Source organism: Triturus cristatus, chromosome 1_2 (genome assembly GCF_964204655.1).
Source record: "Triturus cristatus chromosome 1_2, aTriCri1.1, whole genome shotgun sequence".
Classification (NCBI taxonomy): domain Eukaryota; kingdom Metazoa; phylum Chordata; class Amphibia; order Caudata; family Salamandridae; genus Triturus; species Triturus cristatus.
The window spans coordinates 855,564,600-855,586,600 of NC_140580.1; the positions used below are offsets into that span (position 1 = coordinate 855,564,600).

The following is a 22,001-nucleotide window of genomic DNA, read 5'->3' on the forward strand; positions in this document are numbered from 1 at the left end:
TGATGGACTGAAACTTTTGACACAGTGGATACAAATGTCATGGTCATTCTTCCAGGAGTTCAACCCCACTCGAAGAGCTTCTGTCAAAAGATCTGGCATGGTGCTTAAAGTAGAAAGGTGAGAAAAAAACACCTAAAAGAAGAATACAATAAAAATAAGACACTTACTGCAAAACGTTTGCAGGAATTCAAACAAAAAGAAGCCAGCTAACAGCATATTTAAAAACAGTAATTGAGGATCCTTCTCTGATAAGCTGGATAAACAAACTGCCTCAGTTACCCTGCACTGTGTGATGGGAAAAAGGGCTGCCTCTGGAGATCTTTAAAGGTTAAGTGTCTATTTTGCATAGTGTGTCCAGAGCATATTGGAGGCTAAATTTCTTCTATATTTTAAAAAAGGTCTAATAATTTGGTGCTTTCAGCCAAATGCACTGGACTGTCAATATGACTAACTGAATTTACTTTACAAAACCAAAATAAATAATAAAATATGCAGACAATATTGCCCTTCAGACAGGTTTACACTGTAAGAATATTTATAAAAATGGTGTTCTGGGTATCCCACGTCTGCAGAGAGAGTCTACCTTTTAGGGATATCCGAAAGATTCCCATAACAGAGAAGCTGCTTTGCTCCGTGAGACCAAGATAGGGGTCCATCAAAACCTTGAAGTACATGAGCTCCACTATGGAGAAGGTGGTCTGCAGGATTTCCATGAGGAGGTTAGCTTTGTTCTCTCCTACTTGTACGGGTAACTCTACAACTTCAGCAAGCTTACCAGCTGTAAATGAAGCAGCCTCCTCCATCGGGAGGGCCCAATGGCACTCAAAATACACCTCAGGAGCGGTATCCATCCGAATGGCATCTACAGGGAAAAGTAGTTCTGTACATCCATATCAATAGGAGAAAGATGACCTCTTGCCTCATTGCTGTCATCATCACCAAGATAGACTGTGTTCAGCATTTGGATGTGGTCAAAATCTCAGCCAAAGAGGATCCCCCTCCGATCAACAAAGTACTTAACTGGAGAAAAAAGTCAGTAGGGGGATGCTTTCCCCCACTATGTGCTGCCCCTTACTTCTGGACATGAACAGAATGCTCTTTGTATTTGAAAAGTTTGCCACCTACTGTGATAAAAGCAAAGTCTGCGCAGAGAACGTTTCTGGCACCAGTGGTTGAAACACCAGCAAGGGCTTCCGCATCTTAAGAGGTGCTGCCAGTGCCAGAATGGCATCGGAAGGTGGTAGAGTGGGTCCAGCAGGCACCAAGGATGAAGTGACCAGCGTAAGCCCTTTCTAAAGTCTCAACGGCTTCTTAGGGCCCGAAGATGCACCAGAAAGAGCAAGAACGGAGCAGAAGGCAGGCATCCAACCAAATCAGGTGAATGCTGTAATTGGAATAGGTTCAGCACCAGTTGCCAAAAACTTCAGAACAGGAGTAGGAGGCTAAAGAGCAGAGTCTGGTACTGGCAAAAATTTTCACCAATACAGGCTGAGATGACTAGGTTGAGGCTGGAGTCAGGGAATGACGACTGACTGGGAGAACTCACCCTAGAGCAAGATCAACATCAAGCAGCAGAACAACTTCTCTTGTGGAGTTTCTAGTAAAATGACCAGCCCTTATCCTTGAAAGTGTCTCACTTCAAAAACTAGGCTGGCATAGGCAAGCCGGAGCAAGATCTGGAGGGAGTACAACAGAGCAATGACAAGACCGACATTAGTCACATGCCCCTGCGATGAACATCTTTACCTCCTTGAAAGTCCTGGCATGCATAGGGCCCCACTTATCACTCAAATCTGGAATCATTCTTGGGCTCCTAGCAACTAAGATGTTGTGGGTGCTCTGGAATGCTTTCTGCAGAAATGACCCAACTTAAACCCTAAAATCAGGGAGGCAAAACACCAGTACACTGCACAATTAAAACGTTTTGTAGATAAAGTATCTAAGGAGGTCTATTCTGGATCTACATCAAAGAGCAAGGAAAAACAAGGAGTTCATGTCAGTGCGAAATGGTGGTGCAATATACAGCTCTGTTAACAAATGTCCAGGGAGTTTTCCAGAGCCGCATCATATCAAGGCAGGAGAACCGTTCTAACTTCCCTGAATCTAGTCTAGTATCTGGAGGATATTCAAGATGTGAAGAATAAGTTTATGGTAGCATTCACCAGGCATGTTAAATTTAGCGCCTTTTTGCAGCATGTGGAACAAAATTACTCTAAATGTCTCTCACCAATGAAGCAGGACAAGGAAAAAATACATATAGGGGAGTTCATATTCCAATGCAAAGGGGACATGGCCTTGTAGTTTGGACCAGGAAGGGGACAATACTGAGCTGTAGATAAATGGTAGACATGGTTATAAACATAGCAGCAGGAGCAATGGAGCAATAACTGTGTGTTCAAACTGATTTCATTATTCCCACCAATTACTTTTGTACTATCTACCCTTATTTTGCAATATCTTAGGATATGCCAAGAGCTGAATTCAAGAACTTCAAATGTGAAAAAGACACAGCTATCAGTCATTCCTAATGAGGAAAGTAATTCTGTCCAAGCGTCAGATTTCGCTATAACTGCACAACAGAAAATTGCACCAGTGATCACCAACATACTACAATCACAACAACAAGAAGGTACACCATTATCTTGGCATCTTTTTTCATAGTGGAAATTATTAAACATAAAACTTCACATACATACTTTAATAAATACAGGAACAATATGACCAGGCCATTATTATACTCCTGGTGAAGCGAATGTCAAACCTATTATGTTAATTACAAAATAACTTTAGCAACCATTTTTAGAACCTCACCTGCCAGAGAAGAACTCCTCCATTGCTTTCCGGGCCTGACTGCTTTCCAGTTGCTTTTCCAAATGTTGCAGACACTCTTCAAGGATGGACTCTTCAAGTCCACTAGAGTAGAAAGGGAAAATAAATAAATATAGTGATACCAATCATCTCTCAAGGTAACAACTGTGAAAATATTCAACTTCCCTAGAACCAGCCATTAAAAGTCCAGAGGAGCGCCACTTTTTTAATCTAATACAGCCTAGCTGTTACCAAAGTTGCAAGCTTTTTCGGCAATACTATTACTTCCTAATTCCTAGGACAGGTTCCAGGCATCTTCACCTGAAGTCAAGATTTGCTCTTCTGTGATGGACCTCTATTGTTCGCCGAAAAAACAGCTAGTTATGAGGACATTCCGGAGGTCTAATGCACAGAGCAAAACCTCTATTAGGATAGTCGTGGTCATTTGTTGTAAAGCCAACATTCTGCCTAGCTCCTGTTTGATGAACTTGTTTCCATTATTTTAAATACAGAAAAAGATTTAAATCTGAACTAGAGACCTTCTTCTTCGCCACGAAGTACCTTGAGAAAACTGAAATATTTATATTTCTGAACTGGGACTTTTGCAAGTAAGGAGATATGTTCCTCGGGGAGTCTGTGTCAGTCAGAGGTTACAGGCCAATATATTGCATGGGTATTGTCACTTTCCACATGTGTCCCAGTACAACAGCAGTTCAATTGGATAACTTTTGTGCACTTTACTCTCTAGGGTTAACAAAGCTGTCAAATGAGTAAGTTACTTACCTTTGGAAATGAGCTTTCTGCAGAATGCACTAACCACAGATTCCCCAACTTCAGAATATTTGAGGCAGTCTAACTACATGCTGAGAGTTCTCCTAGCTCAATGACAACTGCACACTGCTCAGGGAGTCACAGAGTGGAGAAGCTATCCCAGGCGCCATCTGTTTCTTCTATTACTTCTCGTTTGCGCTCTGAGACAATCATCCTAAATAAATTGCAGATGACAATTTGCTGTCTAACACGTCCTTAAGCTGCTGATTACTTTCTGAAAGACTATACAGGCAAGGCTTTCAGAATAGTAGTGTGAGAAAGTGGCTCTGTATATACTGTTCCCAAATAGGTACAGGGTGTACAGAGTCCACAGTCCCCAGAGGTTTGGCAGAGGCTAAAGTTAGATATAACCTGACTCTCTAAAGTGGGAGCATGGTCGAGCAGTAAGGCAGTATCAGAGGACAGTGTAAAGCATTTTGTTGTACACACTCAGTCAGCAAATGGTTTCACACACTCAATAACTGAACTCTAGGCCAATGGTTTATATATAAAAAATATATGCTTGTTTTATTTTAGAACCAACAACAGGTATTAAAATATACTTTCTCAGAATGAGATGCTTTAGGTAAATACTTTTGCAATATGCAATTGGCTTTGTAGATATTTACAAGTTGTTGCAATAGGCAACACAGTTTAAACACAATAATGCATTGAGCTCAATGGAAGTTTCAGGTTATTTGCAATAGATTATTCTCAGGATTACTTTTGTAATTCCAGGACTGGATCCTAGATTCAGTCCTGGGTCAGTTGTCAGAAACAAGTGATAAAAGTCGACTTTGTTGCTGCTATGATTTTTAGACAATATTTTGCCATTTTAAAAGCTGACACTTAGAAAATATTTCATAGAAAACAGTCAACGATTCCCTATGGAAGAAAATGCAAGTTGTAGATCTAGTTTGTTCTCGTTACTTTTGTAATCCAGTACTGGGTGCCTAGACTCAGGACTGGAACCTTTATCCAAAACAGGTAAGTAATTACGTTTTTACAATTTCTACGATTTTTAAGGAATATTTAAAGATTGCAGAAATTGACATTTATAAGAAATTTCACAGAAAAACAGTCAATGATTTCCTATGGAAGAAAATTGGGTTACTGGTAAGTACGGTTAGGAATATTTTTTTTGGGGTCAGTGCTGGGCACCAAGATCCAGCACTGGGAGCTCACCTAATAGCAGGTGAGTATTTTCGTTTTCGTTACTCAGCTGATTTTTGGTGAATATTTTAAGTTTTGAAAACTCCACACTTAGAAGAAATTTCAGAAGAAACCAGTCAATGTTACCCTATTGAGAAAATTGAGTTATCGGCATTCAGGTAAGTAGTCTACTGGCAAAGTTAAGGTTCTGGGCACAGACTCAGAGGTCTCCCAGGGTCATGTACTTCACCTCGTCTCCCCCACACCAAGGTGTGGGGCTGGCACATCCCCTGTCCTTATTTGGGGTTTGTGGCCAGGCTTCCCGCCAGAGGGGGGGGGGGGTGGCAGGTGGCCTGGGGAAGCTCACAGAGGCGGCATGCCTTTGAAGCTTCCCCCTGTCCATCCTGGGGGAGGAGACCTAGCACCTCGCCCAGGATGTGCATTGTTGCAGGCCCAGGAGAGCAGGGACTCTCCTACCAAGGGGTCCAGCAACATGTCTGCTGTGTGGCAGCCAAGGCAGCCTCCCAGACCAGACGTGGATTGTAGGTTAGGTTTCAGGGGGCATCTCTAAGATGGCCTCTCTGGTGTTTTGTACATTAAATCCCACACTGGCATCAGTGCGGGTTTAATGTGCTGAGAAGTTTGATACCAAACTTCTCAGTCTTCAGTGTTGCCATTATGGTGCTGTGGAGTTTGTGTTTGACGAGCTCTCAGCACCATGTACTCTTAAATGGCAGCACTGCACTTACAGTGCCCAGAAATGGACCAGGGTACTGTAGGGCCACAGGGTTCATGCTGCTGTGCCCACACCACTAGCATAGGGCACCCAGCTAGAGGGGTGGCTGATGTATGCCAGGGCAGTGTAGGTGGTGGGCATGGCACACACGGATGTGTGCCATGTCGACTCTTTGTTTTGTCTTGTACCCAGACACTCAGCCTGCAAGGGCAGTGTGTGTGAGTGTGTTAGGGTACGGGGCCTCTAAGGGTGGAACAATGAGTGCTGCAGCCCTTAGAGGCCTTTCCTGGTCACAAGGCCCTGGGTACCTAGGGTACCATTTACCAGGGGCTGACATGTGGCCAGGGTTTGCCAATTTTGGGTTTGAGGTTTTTAGGGAAGGAACATAGGCCCTGGGCACCTGATTGGCAGGAGTCCAGGGCACACTCAGTCAAAGTACATTCAGAAATTCAGCAAAAAGTGGGGGCTTACCATGCAAGAAAGATGGCACTTTCTCACAGTTTATCAATATGAGGTGTTTGATACCAAGCACCATACGTTTCAGTGAAGGCATTATGTAGATGGGAAACTCGTTTTGACCAGTGCTTACCTAAAGATGGCTTCCTTGTTCACTTGTACTGTCCGTCACCTCTTTCAGTTTTTGTGTTCTGCTCTTGACAGTAATTGAACTGGCAGGAGCAGAGGCATAATTGCTCATGCAGATGTGTGACCATATGTAATATAGTGCACATTGCCTTAGGGCTATAAGGCCTGCAGTAGGGGTGACTGGCAAATATTACATGCAGTCTTAGGGGTCATGGCACACAAGTGTGTGCCATGTCGAGTTTTTACCTTTTATAGCACCTTGTCACGCAGACTGAAGAGGCAGTGTGTATGAGTTTCGTGCATGGTCCACGCTGGTATGATGGAATACAAGTAGGTTTATTCAGGTAAGTAAACAGGTAGCAAAGTTTCATCAAGTATTGTAGGGCAGCTTGTAAGTCATCATTAACACCCCACCTGGAGCAGCCTGCTAGCTGCTCAGCCCCTCTCACACAGGCATTCAACACATAGCCCACACACCAACATTCCACTCAGAACACACAAACACAGGCTGAGCAGCTAGGGAACAGGATAACATAGGAGATAAACCATAACATCAGAATACTACAAGGAGCTTCTGAGAGGGAATCCGGTGCGACTTCGGCACATTGATGGAGAACCCCAGCAAGTGCAGGAGGTCGGCCGTCGTCTGGAGGTGGGAGACGACTGCCTGGGGCGAGCCCGCCTTCAACAGCCAGTCGTTGAGATAGGGGGAAGACTGAAACCCCTGATCTGCGCAGATCAACTTCAAACACCGCCATCACTTTCGTGAACACCCGAGGGGCGCTGGTAAGGACAAAAGGGAGCACGGTGACATGAAAGTGCTCGTGGCCTACCATAAACCGCAGGTAACGGCGGTGGGCCGGCAGAACGGGGATATGAAAATAAGCGTCCTGCAAGTACAACGCCACCATCCAGTCTTGCGGGTCTAGGGCAGACCAGACCTGAGCAAGTGTGAGCATCTTGAACTTGAAGCGATTGACGTTCCGAAGGTCTAAGATAGGACGAAGGCACTTGTCCTTCTTTGGAAACAAGAAGTAGTGGGAGTAACAACCCTGACCTACTTCTGGCGTCGGAACCCGCTCACTGGCCCCCTTGGCTAAGAGGGCCGCAACTTCCTGCTGGAGAAGTACCAAGTGATCTCCCGACCTGTGGTGGTACTGAGGTGGCATGGCTGGAGGGGTAGTCTCAAAGGGGAGGGAGTAGCCCCTTCTGACTAGCTGTAAAACCCACCTGTCAAAAAATGATGGTGCGCCAGTGGGGGAGGTGATGGCGAATCCTGCCACCCACTGGCATTTGGTGGGCCTCAAACACCAGACTAGGAAGGTTTGGAGGCAGTGGCGGCAGGGGTTGTGGTGGACTGACCCACCCGCTGGCCCCGTGACCCACCTCTGCGGGTCCCACGTGTGCGGCTGTGCTGAGACTGTTGCTGCGCAGGCCAGTGGCTGGTAAACAAACATGCTGGAGCGCCCCTTCCTTGGCCACGAAAGGAGCGAAAAGCAGAAGTAGGAGTGCGCATGGCCGAAAGGCCCAAAGACTTGTCAGTAGCTACGATTCCTTAAAACGCTCCAACGCGCTGTCTGTCTGCCAAAAAGGCGAGTGCCATCAAAGGGCATGTCCATCAAAGTGTTCTGGACATCCCCTGAAAAGCCAGTTGTCCTCAGCCAGGCGTGACGGCGTAGCGCCACTGTTGAGGAAATCGCTCTGCCCAGTGAGTCGGCGTTGTCAAGGCCACAACGAATCGTGAACTTGGCTTCGTCTCTCCCTTCTGCAATAGCTTGAGAGCACCCCGTCCGGGTCTCCTCCGGACACTGAGGCAGCACATGCGCCACCGTATCCCACAGAGTGGGAATAACGGCCCAAGAGGCATGCGGTGTTCACAGACCGTAACCCTGAACTGGCGGAAGAGAATATCTTCTTTCCAAAGTTCTCCAGTTTTAGATTCCCTGTCCGGAGTTACGGAAGGGAATGCGCTGGGGGACGCAGAGGCTTGGACAATCAAGCTCTCAGGGGTAGGGTTTTGAGAGAGGAAATTGGGGTCGCCCGGGCCAGGCGAGAACGTCGGACCACGTTCCTATCCACAGGAGCCCCTATGTTGGGCCTGGACCAGGTGCCCAAAAGAACATCCGAAAGTGCGTCATTGAAGGGCAGCAGCAGCCCCGCAGAGGAAGACGCTGGCTGAAGCACTTCTGTCAGGAGGTTAGTCCCGATGGCCCCTGTAGGGAGCTCGAGGTGGAGAGCCTCGGGTGCCCTACACAACACCTCTGAATAGGTACCACCCTCCTCCGTAGCCACGGTAGAAGGTGACAGAACGCCAGGTTCTGGAGAAAAATCCAGTCCACCTGCGTCCTCCAAATACTCTTCCCAGTCCGGCTCTAACTCGCATTGAGCTGCGAGAGGGTCCTCAGACCCCTCCCAGTCTTCCTCGTCCTCTGTAACCTGCGGAGCAGGTGGGAAAGGTAGTGGGTGGATAAAAGGATAGAAATTCCCCATCGGAATCGGCTTCGTTCAACACCCTTCCTGCACCGTGTCCACATCGGGAAGGAAGACTAGTACGGCGCCGATACCAATGGAGGTCGTATGAGGATAACCGGCATTGCCTGTGATCCAGGCATGGATCCACGGGGGTCTCGTGGCGCCGTCCATGACGTCGGGGGCGGAGCCGGCGACGAAGGAAGGCGAAGACCCCCGGTCGGACCTGCGGGGTTCGAAAGCTGGCGGGGCCAGACAGGCCAAATAGACAGGGCACAGCAGACAGGGATTCCTGCAGCTGGGCTGGAGTCGCAGGAAAGGCGGGTAGGCCGTTGGCAACTGTCTAGGCTCCTCCGGAGCCGCAGGGGTGGCACCACCCACACCCTCAGCCGTGTCGCCGGGTAAGCGAAGAGTGACGCCACTTCTTCGACTTCTTGTGCCTTGTCTTACCTGACCCCGAGAGCGAAGACTTCGTCGAAGGATGGTGGCGGTTCCGCGACCGGTCCCTCGACCTCCCAAGGGACCAGAACCTTGAAAGGCACAGAGCCAACTCCCGGGCCTCAAGCAACTTTCGGGACCACTCCCGCAAAGTTTTGGGAGCCATGCTGACATGGCCTGAAACAGGTAGTGGTCTCTCCAAAGCTACCAGCTGCATGTCTGCTTGGCAATGACCTGGAAACCTCAGCCCGGGCTGAGGTTGAACTAAAAACCCATGCAGCAACGCTGGATATCCCTGAATTGGTGTGTGTAAAAACAAGAGCACAGAGCAAAAGGCAGGGTGAAAAAGTGTTGGAGCCTGAAAGAATAGCCCAACCTACCAAGAGAAAAGGTAAGAAGACTGGAGAACCAGCTTCTGTTCAGCAACAGGATCATGACCCCTTTACTCAGAGAGAGGACTTGGGACACCCCAGAGGGAACTGAGCCCATGGAGCTTGACCCTTACCAGGTTGAACTCTTAGGCCCAAGGGAGACCTCTAGGGAACAGCTGTGCCAGGGGCAGCAAGACTGTCCAACTCTTGAAAGCCTGAGGCAGAAAGCTGTTTCAGAAGCAAAGGGAGATGTCCGTGGTACCCACAGAGTTTATTGGGAAGAGGGATTACTGTACACTGAGACAACAGACCCCAAACCTTGAGCATGGTAGGGCCACATTAGTACAGTGAATTCCTCCTAACCTTAGCTCATGACATCCCCCTAGCTGGACATCTTGGCCAAACCAAGACTTGGGAAAGGCTAGTTAGCCACTTTTACTGGTCCAAGATGTACTAAAAGGTGAAGGAGTTTGTCAGCTCCTGTGTTACCTGTCAGGCCAGTGGCAAGACAGATGGCCACCCAAAGGCCCCCCTGATACCACTGCATGTGGTGGGGGTTCCCTTTGAAAGGGTAGATGTGGACATAGTTGGTGCACTTGAAACTCCCACAGCCTCAGGGAACACATTCATACTAGTGGTAGTGGATAATGCCACTAGATACCCTGAAGCAATTCCACTTAGGACTACTACAGCTCCTGCAGTAGCCAAGGCCCTCATTGGTGTCTTCACCAGGGTAGGGTTTCCTAAGGAGGTGGTTTCAGACAGAGGTTCCAATTTCATATTTGCTTACCTGAAACACATGTGGAAAGAGTGTGGAGTGCAGTACAAGTTTTCACCCTTTCACCCACAAGCCAATGGCCTTGTTGAGAGATTTAACAAGACACTGAAAGGCATGATCATGGGGCTCTCTGAGAAACTCATAAGGAGATGGGATGTCCTCTTACCATGTCTGCTTTTCGCTTACAGAGTGCCACAGAAGGGAGTACGTTTTTTCCCCTTTGAACTTCTGTTTGGCCATCCTGTGAGGGTACCACTCTATCTTGTAAAAGAGGGTTGGGAGAAGCCTCTGCAAGAACCCAAACAAGATATTGTGGACTATGTGCTTGGCCTAAGGTCCAGAATGGCTGAGTACATGGAAAAGGTATCCAAGAATCTTGAGGCCAGCCAGGGGCTTCAGAAGCACTGATATGACCAAAAAGCTGCACTGGTTGAGTTTCAACCTGGGCAAATGGTGTGGGTGTTGGAGCCAGGGGCACCAAGGGCACTCCAGGACAGATGGAGTGGCCCTTACCCTATCCTAGAGAAAAATAATGAGGTCACCTACTTAGTTGACCTGGGCACAAGCAGAACACCCAAAAGGGTTATCCATCTGAACCACCTAAAGCTCTACAATGACAGGGCTGACATCACCATGCTGATGGTGAATGATGAGGAACAGGAAGCAGAGACTGAACCTCTCCCTGACCTCCTCTCCTACAGCCTAAAAGATGGGTCAGTGGATGGAGTTGTCTTTTCAGACAACCTCTCTGCCCAACAGCAGACTGACTGCAAGAAAGTCTTGCAACAGTATGCTAAGCTCTTTTCCTTGTCCGCTGGTCTGAAACTGGTGTACCCATGTGGACACTGGTGACAGTGCACCTGTCAAAACAAAATCTATCGACAGTCAGAACAAGTCAAGGAAAGCATCAGAGCTGAAGACAGCCAGATGCTGGAGTTAAGGGGTATTGAACCCTCTGATAGCCCCTGGTGCTCTATTTCTTGCATGGTATGCACCCAATTTTTGCTGAATTGCTGATGTACTTTGACTGAGTGTGCCCTGGGCTCCTGCTAATCAGGTACCCAGGGCCTATGTTCCTTTCTTAAAACTGCATTGAAGCCTAAACCCAATTGGTATCTCTGGCCACATGTCAGCACCTGGTAAATGGTACCACGGGTACCTAGGGCACTGTGACCAGAGAAGGCCTCTAAGGGCTGCAGCACTTATTGTGCCAACCTCAGAGGCCCTGTACCCTGACACACACACTGCCTTTGTAGACAGAGTGCCTTGGTGCAAAACAAAGTGAAGAGTCGACATGGCACACATCCCTGTCTGCCATGACCACAAACTACTGCCCTGGCATACATCAGTCACCCTTCTAGCTGGGTGCCCTATGCCCATGGTGAGGGTATATGAGCATGAGGCCTGTACCCCTACACTGCCCAAGTCCATTCCTGGGCACTTAAGTGCAGTGCTGCCATTAGTAAGTAAGTATTTTATTTGTGCATGATTAATTAAAATCTTTACAAATCGAGTAAAAACATTATAAAAGGAAATTAAAAAATAGCAAGGACAGTTAACCAAAAAAAAAAAATGTTTAAAAGTTCTCTCTGTCCTGTGAATTTGCCAGTGTGATTCAGATTGTAGTTTACCATTATTAAAATCAACAGTCCTCAGGCTCTCATGTATCTGACCCCAGCGAGTTCAAAAATGTTTACGACCTGACAGTTTAATTTTGTTTTGCTTGGATTGAAACAAAGTTTGACTGCCTGTCTGCATGTCCGGATACCGTGAGTTTTAAAGGAATCTCGCAGGAATTTGCATCTCAGATCTTTCAATTTGGGGCAGATGCACACCGCGTGGACAATGTCTTCCTTTCCGACTTTACACAGGCGGCATTGTGGTTGAAGATTTTTCCTTATCCAGGGCGGTAAGTGAGGATATACAGGGATTACGCCCAGGCGCAGTTTTAAAATTTCTTTCTTTCTTTGGTTCATGCCAACATTAAGGTATGCCTGTGGTTGCATTGTTCCATAGTCATTAAGGATTATCCAGCCGTGTGCTTTTTTTGTCAGGGCCTCCTTATCTTCAACTATGGAAATAAGTCTTACTACTTTTCTGGCTGTTTTTTTAAACGTCACGTGGTCTGTTGGGCTGCCCCACAAGTCGCATAGGCCCAGCACTTCAAGAGAATCAATTAAGTACTTCCTCGCTGATAATTTTTGGTGCCGAAGAGTCTCTTCCCAGATGTTAAAGTTTAGGGAATCTTTATCGGCATTGCGTATCTTGTGCCAAGTAACAACGTATGCACACCGTCTTTCTAGAGTTTGTTTCGTGATGCCAAATTCTAGTCGTATTTGTGCAGAGGAAACATGTTTTGGCAGATTAAAGTTGAGCCTGTAGGAGTTCGATATGACTATGTCCAAGAGGGTGCCATCTTTCCCTTGAAGGGGTTCGCTCCCGTAGGTGAGTGTTGGTTGCAATTTTGCACAAAGTACTTGAAGGAACGGGTAAAAGGTCAGATCTGGGAGTTTTGTCTTTAAGGATTTTAAGGCAAGGGAGGTTGCCATTCCCTTGCCTCGCAGGGAGTCCAGCTGAGGTTTGAAGGTGATCTTCAAGTCCAGTATTACACCCAAATATTTGTAAATGGTTACATTTTCCATTCGTTCTCCGTTTATGTGCCAGTTGTTTTCCCTTTTCTTTTTGTAGTTTACTGCCATTATTTTAGATTTATCGAAGTTTATTTGCAGAGCGTTTTTATTTGAAAAGGAGTAGGTAGTGTTTAGCAGGTGCTGGAGACCTATGGGCGTCTGGCTGATAAGCACCAGGTCATCTGCGTACAGCAGATTGGATAGTGTGGTCTTCCCTAGTTTTGGCGCGTGGCAGGAACTTTTGTCTAGTTCGCCAGGTAGATCAGCTAGGAAGAGATTGAATAGCGTTGGAGCTAAGACACAGCCTTGTTTGAGGCCCTTTGTTGTTTTTATAGGTTTTGAGAGGTGTGTGCCTGCACCTAGTTTGATTTTAATCCAGGTGTTAGAATGTAGTGCTATCAGTACATTTAAAAGGTGAGCAGGTATACCCCATTTGACCAGTTTTTGCCATAGCATGTTGCGATCTACATGATCGAACGCAGCAGTATAGTCGATGAAAGAGATATAAAGATTTGTTATTTTCTCTTGCTGATTCCATCAGTAGAGTCAGGGCCATGATGTTTGTAATTGTTCCTTGACCCTGACGGAATCCGGTTTGGGTGTTCGGGATTACGGAGTTTTCTGTGGCCCATGAGGTTAGTTCCTCTAGTAAGTTCACTGCAAAGTATTTTGCTTCTACATCAATTAACGCAATCAGACGATAGTTTTTTGGGTCTTTTTTGTTCGAGTGTTTGTAGATTGGACTAATTATTGATCCATGCCATGACTCTGGTAGTATCTGAGTTGTTTTTGCGTAATTGAATAAAGGTGTTAGTGCGACGCTCCAGAACTCTACATCGTTTTTGTACAACATTGGTGGTATGCCGTTGGGTCCAAGAGCTCCTGTTGGTCTTCCTTTCGCTATATGTCTTCTGATGTCATCAGTCCCAATAGTCGATTCGTGTGGGTCCGAATCTGTAGAGATGTCTACGTCATTCTTTGAATCGTTCGTTTTCAAGAGGAGGGTACTACATTTGTTGTTTTTTTCTCTTTGGGCACCAGCAATCGTATGATGATAGACTGATCCTTCCGTCATATCGTCCATTCTCAAGCTTTTTGGCGCTTCCTCTTTGATTGTGTCCTCACTGTTGAAGTGCCTAGCTAGGTAGTTTGTCCATGCTTCCTCTGTGATGTTTGAGTCAATGCCACGGTGGTCTGGATTTTTTATTTCCTTAATCATTCTCCAGAATTTAGAGCTATTTTTTTGATTCGCTTCGTGGAATAATTTTGCCCATAGTTGATAGTTTTTATTTTTCTGTTTCTCCCATTTCTTCTGTTTTAGTGATTTTTTAGCTTCCCTCAGGGTTATCTGCAAGTCTTTGTTATCTGGATCTTTCCGTATCTTTCTCAGTGTGTGATTTATTATTCGTTTTTGGATCTCAACTCTCTGCGGAGTTCCTCAAGGCTCATCCCTGAGTCCGACACTTTTCAACATCTATGTGTCGGACCTTGCTAAGACCATCAAAGCACATGGGATGAGCCTAACCTCTTACGCCGACGACACCCAACTAGTGTTGGCGATTAAAGGCGACGGAGAGCAAGTAGCTGAAAAATTTAAGAAAGGGCTCCTAGATATAGGAGACTGGATGGCTACAAACTGCCTAAAGCTAAACTCGGAAAAAACCGAGGTACTCATCTTCGGTCAACTCTCTCCAGCCTGGTCCACCTGTTGGTGGCCAGAGACCTTCGGTACTCCTCCTACGCCCACCTCGAAGGTTAGGAACCTTGGTGTCATCTTTGATGATGGACTAAATTTCATGAACCACGCCAACAAAACAGTATCAACAGCACACTTGAAGTTAAAAATGATCCGGAAAATACGCCCTTTTCTCCCTGACTCTGCCATTAAGACACTGGTTTCTGCCCTGGTCCTCTCATCCCTGGACTATTGCAATGGGCTATTCCTCAATGCTCAAACCAGACTAATTGCAAAACTTCAAACAATACAAAATGCGGCAGCTCGCCTTCTTACCGGCAAAACAAAGTTTGAACCCATTTCCAAAAACATAAAAGATCTTCATTGGCTTACTGTGCAAAAAAGAATTCATTTCAAATCACTCTGCATAGTATTTAAAACAATCAATAATCAAGGACCACATTTTCTAAGAGACCAATTACAATCTTACAAACCCACAAGAGCTTTACGATCAGCCACTCTTAGCAAACTGGTCGTCCCTCGCACCAAAACAGTTACCTGGGGTGACCGACGCTTTTTGGTGGCGGCCCCCAGACTCTGGAACACCTTGCCCCTTAACATCAGACAAAGTGTTACACTGCTTCAGTTCCGCAAACTCTTGAAAACCTGGCTGTTCTCTCATTAACCTCTTTTTCTTTTCTTCCCTCACATCTGTTCAATTAACTGGTTTACCCCCTCACATTTCCTTGTCAATATTGGTTTTTAGCGCCAAGACGCCTACGGGTATATGCAGCGCTTTACAAATATTAAAAAAAATAAAATAAAAAAAAAAATCTTCATTCCCGGAGAGAGATGTTTTATTTGGGTTCGCCTTTCCGTTGGAAAGCTTCTTTGACGATCCTTTTGATAATTTGGCAGTAACTTTTTGGATGAAATTTTGCCATTCTTCTGATGGTGTGTTTATGCACTTTACTGTTTGAGTGTGTATGGATTTTACGTCGGAACTTATGGTGGTGATGTTGTTGGAGTTGCATCGGAGTCGCCTTAAGTTTAAAGTTGTATCTATCGCAAGACCTGTGTATGGCTCAACGTTTAATAATGCTCTTGCTTTTATAGAGACTTCTTGGGGGAGGTGATCACTAAGGTCGTTTACCCCTATCCTAAATGTTGTCATCATTGGGAACATGTTTAAGGATGTAAAGGTGTAGTCCAGATGGGAAAAATGTTTATTAGAATAAAAGGTTGGGGCCGGTGGATTGTCGTCAGCAAGACGCCCATTCAGTGCTCTCGGGTTGAGGTCTTCTAGTTGTCGCAGTAGTTTTTTTGAGTTGGTTGTTTTGTCGATTTTAGCCATGCTTTGTCTTGGTACGCCCCATGCGGTGCTAAGTTCTTGCTGAATGTTATTATCGTATTCTGTGTTAATAAGGAACATATTGAAGTCACCACCGACTATGATCTGGTCGGACAGGTCTCCTTCAGAGATTTTTTTCAGTACCTTTATCAGTTCATTGGCTGCCTTTCGTTTTTGTGTTGGATGGATATAAGTATTTATTATTATGACCTCTCGAGTGTGTAACGTTAGCAAGATTTTTACCGTCAAAATTCCACTTGGGGGGGTTATATAAAACTCTGTGGTTCTTATTGTTCCTATTGTGGCTATGGATGTCAGAATTGCAAGACCTCCTGATCTGCGTCCGAAAGTAGAGTTTTTGATGGCAGGGAGAAAGCATGATGTGAACCCTTGAATTTCAAATGATTCTTCCTCCCAGGTTTCTTGGAGCAGCAGAAGGTCGAATGAGTTTAGATACTGTAAGTATTCAGGGTCGTGTCTTTTACTTGCCAGACCATCGATATTCCAAATGCAAATTTTTATTTGTTTGGCTTTATCTATAAAGCTCTCGGTGTTCAGTCCCCTTTGTCAATTTGGAATGTTGGCTGTGTTGATGGTTCGTTGGATCGATGTCCACTTCTGAGTGACAATTGGCAAATTTTGGTCATTTTGCATGAGTTCCTGTCCATTAACCATTATTGTCCCGGCTTTGGGATGTGCCATCGGCGAGAAACTCCTTGCTCCTTTTAGCACAGAGTTGGTCTTTTTTCGCGCCGGTGATCTGGGCGGAAGTAAGAAAGGTGCCAGGTATCAAGGTTGTTCTGCAAGTCGTAAGTCGATCCCCCAATGTCTAAAAATTGTTTTTTCTTCCATTATCTTTTTTACTGTCTCGGGGGTGTTCCAAGTTGTTTTTGTCGTCTCTTGGTGGCAGAAGTCATTGCTGGGGATGAATTAGATTTGAAACAGGTCTGAAGAGTAGATGTTCTCTAAGCTTGTTATTGAATGAAGGAGTTTAAGGATGTTACCCCTGTTCAATAGGTCATCCCTACCAAGGGACGTATATTCTGGTACGAAGAGGATGACAGTAGAATTTGCTTGATTGGTGGTATTTTGGGGATTTGATTGGAGACACGCATGACTGTTTTGATTGGACTGGGGTTGACGGCTTGGACTACTCGTGATTGGGTTGTTTAATTGGGCTCTTAGTGTGGGGTCGACTCTTGTTTCGGTTAGGTTACTGTTAGTTGTGCTGTTTGATGATTGAGTAGATTCTGCATTATTAATGATCTTTGTGATAGGCATAGTTTTTTGTGTTAAGTTAAGCTTGGCTATTGGGTCGTTGGTCTTTCTTGGTTCCCAGTTTTTTTGGTCAAGTAATTGGTTTTTTTTTCTGGTTGAAGTTTCTGGGTTGGGCTTCTAGTTGTCTTTTGAGCTATGGCATGAAAAGAGTTAATTAGCTGCTCTTGTGATCTCTCTTGTGCCTCTTGTTGCGGCGTGCGTGGGCATGGCTCCGTTTCCGTTGCTTCTATAAAACTTATGCTTTCTACTTGCTGTGGGTTGAGCTGTTTTTTGGTGTAGAGATTGGCGTTTGATATGAGCTTTTTCCTCCCTTTCCTTTTTTTCCTTCGAATTTTGTTCTGTGCTTTGCTATTCTCTGCTATCAGGTCAGTTGAGGTTGCTGTTTGGTTTACGGGTTCAACACCTGGATCCTTTAGCTGGGTTGAAGTAGATTCCCAGCTCTCTGCAGTTGAGTTGGTGGTTGCTCCCAAGACCACTGTTGGCTTGGGATCCTGCAGTTTTTGTTTTGGAATTGATGCTGCATTCCAATCTTGCGTTTGAGGGATTGTTGATTTTATTTCTCGCATCAGATCCCCTAGCATGGATGGCATTGTGGCTAGTTTATCTAATATCAATTCGCAGGAGCATGGTTGGGACGGTGATTTGATTGTGTAAGTCGCTTCCTGGCCCCTTTTTATGAGACCATTTAGTTCAGATATCTTCCCCTCAATGCCTAGTATTGAAGTAGCTATTGATTGTAGGACAGTAAGCTGTGTGTCCATTTTTTGCGATTGGAACTCTAGTGCTTTAGCTGATGTTTGCAAAGTGTTTATGATTATAAGCCATGGAATTTCAGGTGGTGGATTTACCGTGCTATTGCTATTCCCCTGGCTTAGTAAGGTGTTTGGTTCTTCAAGTAGAGTATTGTGCTCTGGCCTGAGGTTGTAAGAGGCGATTAGATCTTCCCATTCCTGTGTGGCTATAAATGTCATGTCATTTTCCACGGAGCTGGTCGTGGAGTTGAAATCACTATAGTGGGATAGAGTGCAACGCATTTTTGATTTGGGGTCGATTGTCCCACTCTGGGCACTTACTTGCCCCCCCGTAATCTGTTTTTGTTCTTATTGGGGTCTCTATTTGTGTAGTAATGATGTTAGTCAGTTGAAGTTGTTGATGTTGTTCTTCTGACATTATTTCTTGCTTGGTGCCCAGACTGTCCCGGATTATGAAATTGAATTGTTGCCCCTTTGGGGAACTGCTATTTATTTGGTAAGGTAACACGTCTTGGCTGTTCCCGCTGTTTCCACCCTTGCTGCCCTCTATCTTGGGTGGGCTTCGCAGATTCTGATTCTGGTTCTCCTGGCTGTCCCGACTTTCCTGGTGCAATTTGTTAATTTTAATTGGGTGAGGCTCCTCCTTAAAGATGGAATTTGGAGAGTTGGCTGCCTCAGCGGGTTCGCCCATTTTTGGTGTAATCTCTCTTGTGCGGACATCCGTGTCCGTGTCACGTTTGTTAGCCGAGCTTTGATGGTCTCTTCTGATGGCTCCTTGGTCTACCTTTAGCGGTGAAGTTATCAGACTCCTCGGCGCTGGCGATGTTTTTGTTACTGGTGGATCGTCTGGTGTGGTGCCACTGCTCCCCCCTATAAGCAGTGATGTGTCATTTGTTTGACTATCGGAGCGAGCATGAATGGTTGCCCCGAGTAGGAGAGGAGTTTGCAGACCCTCTATACATCCAGTCTTGGAATAGATTGCTAATCCTGGGTCTTTCAGGAAGGAAAATTTTGTATATATCTTGGGTTGTTTAGTACATTTCCTTTTTGTTTCTGGTATTCCTTCTATAGAAATGAGCTCCTTTGATTCGCTAAGGACCTTTAGATGTGACTTGGTCTTGGCGATTGGGAGCTGCGATGGTGAAAGTGATGGGCCTGGTGCAGCGACTGTTGGTAGTTCCGATTGTTGTTGTTGGTGTACCATGATAGAACTCAGGTTAGTGAAGCTAGCCTTTAATGATATGTTGTCCTGCCCTTTTCTGTTACTGTTTTCATTTGCTGTTGAGGCTGGAGTTGATGAAGGCGTTAGGTCGCTTCTTTCCATCTTAATTGAGGTGTTGTGAGTTTCCTCTTCAAGGCCTTGAGGGCCTTCTTGATGCAGTTTTGTATGCAAATCAAGTTCCCTCTTTTTCTTCCTAGACTTTGTGGGGGGATTAGGATTGAGTAACAATTCCCCGACTCTGCCAGATCTCATTCCAGTTGCCTTGGAGGCTCTGTTTAAAGTTATTGAGTTAGGTTGGGTTAGGTTGGTTAGATGTATTGTTCTGTTGAGTTAAAATTGAAGTAAAGAGTTTTTTTTTTTTTGTTTTTTTTTTCAGGTCTTGTTGAGCTATCAGCCTTTTTTTCCGCCCCCTACGGCTCCACGCAGTGGAGGGGCAAGCAAGGTGAAGCGTGCAGAAGGCAAGAAGTGCAAGAAGTGCAGGAAGCAGCACGCTTGCACACAGTCAACCCTCGCCAGTCAGTCACCCCAAATCCCCCAGATCCAGATCCAATTAGTTTACTGCTTCCAAGTATGCGTGTATGCGAGTAGACACCTAATGTCGCCTGGCGTCGTCTGCGACAAGGGGAGCGGCAGCAGAGAAACGAGGAGCAAGGGAGAGAGCAACTTGGGGGGACAATCACTGACAATCGCTGACAGTTACCTCAGAGGGGTGACAGGTCGAAGCAAGGTAGAACAAAACAAGCGTCAGGAGATTGCTCCTTACCGCACGCCACAGGCTCCCGCTGTGTCAGCTGTGCCAGTTACAAATCCGTTTCCGGCTCCATATTCTCCGCGGTCTCCCGTGCGCCTCGCCTCCGCTCGCTCGCTCCGGTGCCACTGTTAGACCAGTGAATCGGTGATGGGTCAGCGGTCGGCTGTCCTGTTGATAAGTTTTTTAGTTTGGCGGCGGCAGCAGCAGCAGCTCGCGGGTTCGCGGCTCGCAGCTCCGCAGTATGCGGCTCCTCCTCCTAGCGTAACGTCACAGAAGATCCCAGGTCAGCAGAGCAGTGAATGAGGCAAAAGCTGCCATTAAGAGTATATGGTGCTGGGAGATTGTCATTATGAACTCCACAACATCATAATGGCTACACTGAAGACTGGGAAGTTCGGTATCAAACTTCTCAGCAAATTAAACCCACACTGATACCAGTGTGGGATTTAATGTAAAATGCACAACAGAGGGCATCTTAGAGATGCCTCCTGAAACTCAACCAACCTCTAGTGACCTGCCTGAGTGGCTGCAGAGGCTGCCACCACCAGACATGTTTCTGGACCCCTGGGTCGAGAGCTGCTGCACTCGGGGCCTGAAACAATGCACATCCTGGGACGAGGTGCCAAGCCTCCTCCCCCAGGATGGGAAGGGTTCAAGAAGGAGAAGCTTCAAAGGCATGCCGCCTTTGTGCGCCTCTCCAGACCATTTGCCGCTTTCAGCAAGTGGTCCCCACTGGTTCTACCCCCCACTTTGGGCTGGAGAAACGGCGGGAAAAACAAGTGAGGAAGAGAGGTGTGCCCACCTCTGCCAACTCCACCCCTCAAGTGGGGGAGGCAAGGTGAAGCACAACCTCGAGTCCCCGCCATCTTGAGGATGGGGTGAACCAGTCAACCAGAGACAGGCTCCTGCCCCCCTCCCACTGGAGTGGCAGAATAGGGGGTGTACCCACCCCAGGGAAGGGACCCATTGGTCCCTGCCCTTACCTACCTTTAACACCCCTAAATTTAGTATTTAGGGGGCACCCTGAACCTTCCTTCCTCAGATCCAGCCTACCTACAAGAAGAAAAGAAGGTCGAAGAACCGTGCAGAGCTAACAAGAGGACGACGCCAACTGACTTAACCCCAGCCCTACAGGCCTGTCACCCCTCGGACCTGCCCCAGCGAAATCCCAGCATGTCCAGCAGCCAGCAACCTCACAAACCCCGGAGGACCTGACTGCCTTCACTTCCCAGACTGTTTCTCCAGTGAACACCGGACGGGTTTAAACTGCAGCTTCTGATGCCAGCCAGAGACCGCAAATCCAGCCCACTCTGTACCCGTCAAACACGGCCCGAGCTCGAGTGAAAAAACACCACGAGGTGGTCACCCCGGCGATTCTGACCCGAGATCCGGCGACACCAGACCTGCCTCAAGCCTTCAGCCGACACCTGCAGCCTAAATCCAGAAGGCCCCCCCCTAACCGCGACCAGGAGCTGGTACCCCTGCACTAGACTCCACACAGCCTTGTGTGCCCCAGCCAACGGTGCCTAGCCAACCCTTAAGTTCTCAACTTACCTCTTCAAGTGGTGGTCGCACCCAGAAGTCCTTCGTCTCCCTGCCTGCAGTGCTTTTTCAAACCGGAGATTCTCCATAGAAAACAGGGCGCCAGACATCGAAACAGCACTCTGCACCCGGCCGCCCCAGTGCCGCTGTGGGTGCACCTTTTGTGCTACTTTGTTTTCCCATTTGCCCTGACCTAAACCCAAGGAGCTTTGCTCCCACAACCCAGTTGCCTGCTTGCCAGCAGCCACCAACCGGAGGCCCCCTATGCTCCATTGGATAACATTGGCCCTCAACACTCTGCACCCGGCCGCCCTAGTGCCGCTGAAGGTGTGGGGGTGCATCACTGCCCCTGGGGGACCCCTGAGTCTAACCCCAGAACCTTAACTCCCACAGCCGTTTACTTACCTGTGAACCGTTAACCTGTTTTCCTCCCATAGGATAACAGACACTTTTTCTCCAAAAAGTTTATAGGTGTGGCGTTTTGTAACCTAAAAATATTCCTTAAAAATCGCACAAATAACCAAAATGTGTTTACTCACCTGTTTAATGGAAATGTCCTAGTGCTGAATCTAGGTATCCAGCACGGAGTTGGAAAAGTAATGTGAAAAGTAACTTACCTGCAATTTACTATGAAAGCCTATACATTTCAATGT

General features: G+C 46.6%; 1 protein-coding gene across 14 annotated transcripts in view; it reads right to left on the reverse strand.

Annotated features, from left to right (window-relative positions):
- Positions 1–22,001, reverse strand: part of UBR4 (ubiquitin protein ligase E3 component n-recognin 4) — a 1,980,383-nt gene that overhangs the window by 1,331,265 nt on the left and 627,117 nt on the right. For all 14 annotated transcript variants that reach the window (XM_085609056.1, XM_085609055.1, XM_085609054.1 and 11 more), the window contains exon 30: positions 2,812–2,913. In XM_085609056.1, coding sequence (XP_085465182.1) covers positions 2,812–2,913 — 102 coding nt within the window. The remainder of the gene's footprint in view (positions 1–2,811; positions 2,914–22,001) is intronic.